This window comes from Juglans regia, chromosome 2 (genome assembly GCF_001411555.2).
Source record: "Juglans regia cultivar Chandler chromosome 2, Walnut 2.0, whole genome shotgun sequence".
NCBI lineage: Eukaryota > Viridiplantae > Streptophyta > Magnoliopsida > Fagales > Juglandaceae > Juglans > Juglans regia.
The window spans coordinates 24032422-24038053 of NC_049902.1; the positions used below are offsets into that span (position 1 = coordinate 24032422).

The following is a 5632-nucleotide window of genomic DNA, read 5'->3' on the forward strand; positions in this document are numbered from 1 at the left end:
CGTTGTCTTAAACACAATCGCAATTCGCATAGACAGAGAAAATAAACATTACCGTTTGGGTACGAGTCAGCAGCATGATGCATGTTGAAATAAACAATTTTCAATGCTCACTTTTATGTCCCCACGTTGGTATTGCAATGCCATATTTGATAGTAGACATAACTCGGGCGCATCTGACATGTCAGGAACATAGGACGACTCAACAGCCTCATCAATGAAGCCCATTTAGAACCATGTCTAGATTGCTAAACTCTTCGAATGAAATTATGTAGGACACAACATGCAATACGATGACCTATGATATCTTTCCATCCGATCATCATCACCGGGATAAAGTACCCAATCCATCTTCAGTACCAGTTGCACTGTTACACGATGTCTCTTCGCCGTGACTACTCTCTTCCATTTGATAAGTCATCATTTGATACACTGTCAGTGTCCATTTTCGACACCGAAGAAAAAAAATGTCAGAAGGAATACCAATATATCAAACAATTATGGTTAAGAGAAACACGTCAAAGTCCAAATATAATTTTGTGATGGTAAAAAGAAAATGAAGTCACATATCAATGTTAGCCTAATTTGTCATCCGAACAAATTCAAAGAGTTGTTCATAATATAAACTATTATATGAGATAAGCCGTAAATTACCATTAAACCGATATCCATGGAACATCATAAATAACAGAGTTAGGATGAAAAAACATTAGCAAACATGCAAATTCCGTAACTATAAAGTGATACAGCTAGTACAAAATAAATGTTAGGAAACTTATGCTTATCGCTCTGAATGATAAGCTTGAAATTATAGCACTGCTGAGTAGATAATTGTCTGCCAACTCAATGCAAACTCCAAACCCATTGACTCCTGCGACTTTCAGATAATGCAAGGAAGCCATTTTGAACTACCCGATCAAGTAATCGTTTACTCGCTAAGTTATATTGCTCAGCTGTCAGGGGGGGTGTAATCTCATCCAACAATCGGATGCAGCGCGAATGGCGATCAAAACCAACAGCAGACTTGCAACTCATTTCGACTTTAGAGCGCTTCCCTTTCATTTTCTCATACAATAATTCATCCAAGTTAGCCCTCACTGCAGCACAGCTAGTAATTGCATCCAGACACTCGCTAATCACTGGTGGTAATTGCATCGAGGTCCCTGCCCTCTGTCGTCGGTGTGAGTTACGAGCGGACGTGCTTGATGATGGTCTCCCTGATCGGAAGGACATGTCCATGTCATCCACATCAATGGACAACTCCTGAAGGTGCTGCTCTTCATCACTAATTGGTGGCTCTTCGTCACTAGTCGGAAGCTCGTTGTCACTAGTTGGTTGCTCTTGCGTGGAGGCATGATGGAGGATGCCTGTGGCAACAGCCTGGCCGAATATGGTGCAGAGAATATCGTATTTCCGGCATCCGTGTGTCTTAAATTGTTGAAAACTTGGATTCACCTGACAATAACGAGGAAACCCATTCACATAACTATAAGGCATAACAGTTAGGGAACGAATGCAATGTGTACAACACTATTTTGTACAGATAAATAAAATTGAACTAAGCATGAGGATAAAAAAAAAAGCTTTACCTTCAATGCATTTGCCCAATTTTCTGTGCTGCCAATCATAGTGTTAGTCTTGGGGTTCCAACCCATTCCAGTTTGACCCATGAGATCAGTGAATAGCTGTTGTTTAGCCTTTAGGCATACAAGTTTGGCCTTCACTTGTGCTGAATCAATTACCTTCATACCAACGGCAGTAATCCGTTTAGCAAGTCTCATATGGTCTTTATTAGTGATTTTACCTCCCTTCAGTGTTCCATTAATGATTTCTTCATACACCATATCTATGAAGATATCCTCTAAGCCTTTGCTCCATAGGTCATGATCTCGTTGGATTTCAACCTCCTCCATGGGGTGCTAAAAACAGAAAATTATGCGAATCCGTATCCAAGCAATATCATAAATATACTATGGCTATTGAGTTATTGCACGATAAAGCAGGACAAAAAGTAAACTAGAATTAAGCAGTTATATTATAACAATACCAAACCTCTAAAAACAAAGAAACAGTAGGTCGATTGTAATAACTATACATGAATTATTTCATACCTGCCAAGGATGTAACTTGCACGAGCGTAAGAAGTAACGCTACAAAATAAGGTTAAATCAGTCAAGCATGGGCAATTTTGTTAAATTTGAGACATCATATTCAACATTATATCTAGAGCACATGTTAAATCCAATACATCATGTCAGTATGCTGGTCCCATCTCGGGTACTAAAGGGAGACTGAAAATAATAGCAATGCTGAATAATATGTTAGATAAAATAAACAAGAAACGTGCTGGTTGCAAGCCAAAACTATTGTCCACTCCAGAAAGGTTAGTTTTGGTGAATATCCGTCTTTTCAAGCATGCACCTTGATATGTTATCTATCCTTAATTATTCAAGTTTCAAAAGACGTTAGAAGACTTTTTCTGATTTCTATTTGGGTGATAAGGTAGGTAGAGCTTGTTTAAAAAAAATGGATGCTTTTAAGTGTATGGACGAGGGTTCAAAGGGTACATATAATTAAGTGCATGGAATATGATACATGGTTCTGATACATGGTTCTTCTCTGTGGTCAGATTTCTTTAGCGATAATTAAAGAAACTTCACTTAAACAAATTCCAATACACAACTATTTTCCAACATAAAATTTATTCACTTTTTTGTCTTTCATTTCCCAAAGCCAAATCTCAAAATAATTCTGGAATTCTAATCACTTTTCATAACTGTCCACAGTTTTTGGCGTGATGATTGGTCGTGTCCACTAAGTTTGTCTACTAGTGTGGATGAGATGTGCCATGCCCACTAAGTTCAACATTTTGGAACTCCAATAAACATGGCAAGGTGGCCCTAGGATTCCTGTTCTCATAACCACCAGCTTAGTTGCTGACTTTCAGGACATGTATTAAAAAGAATGGCACTTGTAAAACCCAATTCCAGTATATCTGTTAATGAAAAAAATGAAAGCATCGCTTTCTAAGTTTTCAGAAGAGTCATATAACTGTACAATTTATCATTTGTTGCCCACCATTGGAGAGGTATTATTTTTTCTATCATTGAGTTGACTGCATAAATCCTAGGACCGGTTTGTATGAAAAGGAAGTTTGTGCAAAAATGTGGAAGTTTGTAAAAATATGGGTTTCGATACGGAGAGACTGTAGTTCCATCTAGGACCAAATTTGGCTGTCCAAGTGAGTGTCACTAAAATATTATCATGGCTGGGTATTAATATTCCTTTCTGGAAGGCTGAGTAGAATGGTGACTTTTTCTACAAAATCAACTTGGTATTGCCTTCAGATCTTATGGAGAAGTAGTGCCTCGTCATTCACTAGTTTGAAATATGTGCATTCCAGTTAAGCTGTTTGAAATGCGTTTTCAACTGAAGCTGTTTTCATGACTAATTACACTTTGATGAAAATATTCAAAAGTTACAGCTAGCTTTAGCTTCAAAATGTGACTGCTGTGTGGCATCAAATTATGAACACCTAGATCAATCTAGTTGGGGTGACTTAACTAGATTGATTGTGAGCTATTTTTCAGGTCTGATTGATCTTAGATATTAGGGCCACCAAACTTGGAAGCAAATTATGGTTTCTGGCTTTAGTGTGTGAAGGAAAATTCATGACTTTGCTTAGTTGAGGGCTTCCATGCATTAATTACTTGGAATTTATGGTTGAGGTGAAGTTATGCAAGAATGAAAGGAGAATTTTGCAATATAACATAACTGAATTGGTGGATAAAGAATTTATTAGAAGATTTGTTGCCCAACATAAGAGCAGAATTGGTGCACGAAATTAGTGGTCTAAGTTCTAGATGTTCTAGATTAAATTTAGTTCATACCAACAGAAACATAGATGGTTTCCATCTTTGTTAATTCCAGCATCTTAACAGTGCATCTCCAATTACTTTAACATACCATATTTCATTGCAATCATTGATTCTTTTGGCTGCAACAGTTTAATTATCTAGTTTATTGATAAGCAAGCCTTGTCAATTATGAACACCAAAGATTAGTGTCCTAATGTTCTTTATTTTTCATTTTGGATTTCTTGTTTAACCAATTCAATGACAATGGAAACTCAACAAACATGAAATTGTATCCGTGATAGCCTTGGATTTTTACAAGTAGGGACCTTTTGGCAGATTGGAAATGTAGGACTGGACTCACAACATGCGATTAGACAATTTCAATTGGCATTGTATAATCACATTTAAACCCCTGCTGCCATCCGCCACATTAACGGAATATAACCATCCGAATCAAGTCATATAGAATAAAATCAGCCTACATCGTAATCAATGCACCAAATCGATAATTAAACTTTATCCAAGCTCAATACGGTAAAAATGGGAGGCCATTTATGCTTACATGGAAGGAGCGCGTCTTCGGTCACGTGGTTGCCGATTTATATGCAGGGCGTCGGTGCTCAGAGTTGGAAGTTGACGTGTGACGCTTACAGAGAGTGGTGGTTTACCTCCATTTGCGCATGTTGATTTTGTAGTGGAAACCGGTCTACAAGACAAACCCAAGTCCCTTCAAAAGATTGGGTAAATTTCGCCCAAGAGATACGAGAGTTGGAAATGGCAGAGGGCAAAGGTAGCTGGTACTTGGACCACGGGCGAAGACACTTTGCAGGATAAAACCTAAAGATACAGCGAAACGGACGAAAAGACAAGCGGCATTGTCGGCAATGGAGCTAGGGACGAAAGTTTTGGAAACTCTATCGTTGCTTTTATGGGGAACCGAAATGGAGGTGGAGGGAAATTTTTGGTTGGTTGTCAGGAAGCCAGTATGGTTCGAAAGAGGTGGACAGGAAACTTTCAGACATCGGAGGTCAACTTGAAGAAAAGAAGAAGGAAAGAAGAGATGTAGTGGGTCTGAAACTCGACGAGGGAAGAAAGGCGACAAAGGTATAGTATACGGGGTCAGTGTCTTGGGTTTTTACTATAGCTGCTGTTAGAAAGAGTATTCAGAACGTCTGGATGAGAAGAGTATTCAGTACGTCTGGATGAGCAATGTTTTTTTTTCAAAAGAGTATTCAGTACGTCTGGATGAGTAATTTTTTTTTTCTAAATTTTAATTAAAAGTTATATATTTTTCATTTTTTTTTTTAACTTTTAATCATCTTTTCAAAACTTATTATATCTCACTCTCTATCTTTTCTCTATTCTATTAAAATAAATTTTATTTTTATTTTTATTTATTACTTTTTTTATCTCACTCTCTGTAATATTCTATCTTTATAGTCTATTACAACAAATATAAAGAATGATTTAAGATTATTACAGTACTTTCCAAATTGGGAGCAATTGTAACAACCTTAAAAGAGCAGTGTCGAGTAGGACTGAGCAAAAATTTGATAATCTGACTCTAAATCCGGGTCCGCTCCGGCTCCGACTTCTCGGAGCCGGAGTCGGAGTTTTTTCCTCTTGGAAGTCGAAGTAGGGTTCAGAGTCGAAGTCGGAATCATTGATGAACTGACTCCGACTCCGCTCCGATCCGACTCCGACCCTCCGCCTCCAATTTTATACATACTTTATAAAAATATGTGTTTTTTTATATATTAATTATTTAAATTTTATAC

General features: G+C 37.6%; 1 protein-coding gene across 1 annotated transcript; it reads right to left on the reverse strand.

The window, feature by feature from the left end:
- Positions 1-690: 690 nt before the first annotated feature.
- Positions 691-4998, reverse strand: LOC109002873. Its single transcript, XM_018980825.2, has 4 exons — positions 4417-4998; positions 2109-2147; positions 1587-1916; positions 691-1452 (listed from the first exon to the last, which is right to left on the reverse strand). The coding sequence occupies exons 3-4, from the start codon at positions 1908-1910 to the stop codon at positions 841-843; spliced, it is 936 nt and encodes a 311-aa protein (XP_018836370.1). The 5' UTR covers positions 1911-1916; positions 2109-2147; positions 4417-4998; the 3' UTR covers positions 691-840.
- Positions 4999-5632: the final 634 nt, after the last annotated feature.

What these genes read in the sequence shown, in the direction of transcription:
- LOC109002873 (XM_018980825.2), bottom strand. Translation starts at nt 1,910, where the DNA reads ATGGAGGAGGTTGAAATCCAACGAGATCATGACCTATGGAGCAAAGGC. An exon ending in ATTGGGCAAATGCATTGAAG is followed by an intron (nt 1,453 to 1,586) that starts GTAAAGCTTTTT and finishes CGTTATTGTCAG; the next exon opens with GTGAATCCAAGTTTTCAACA.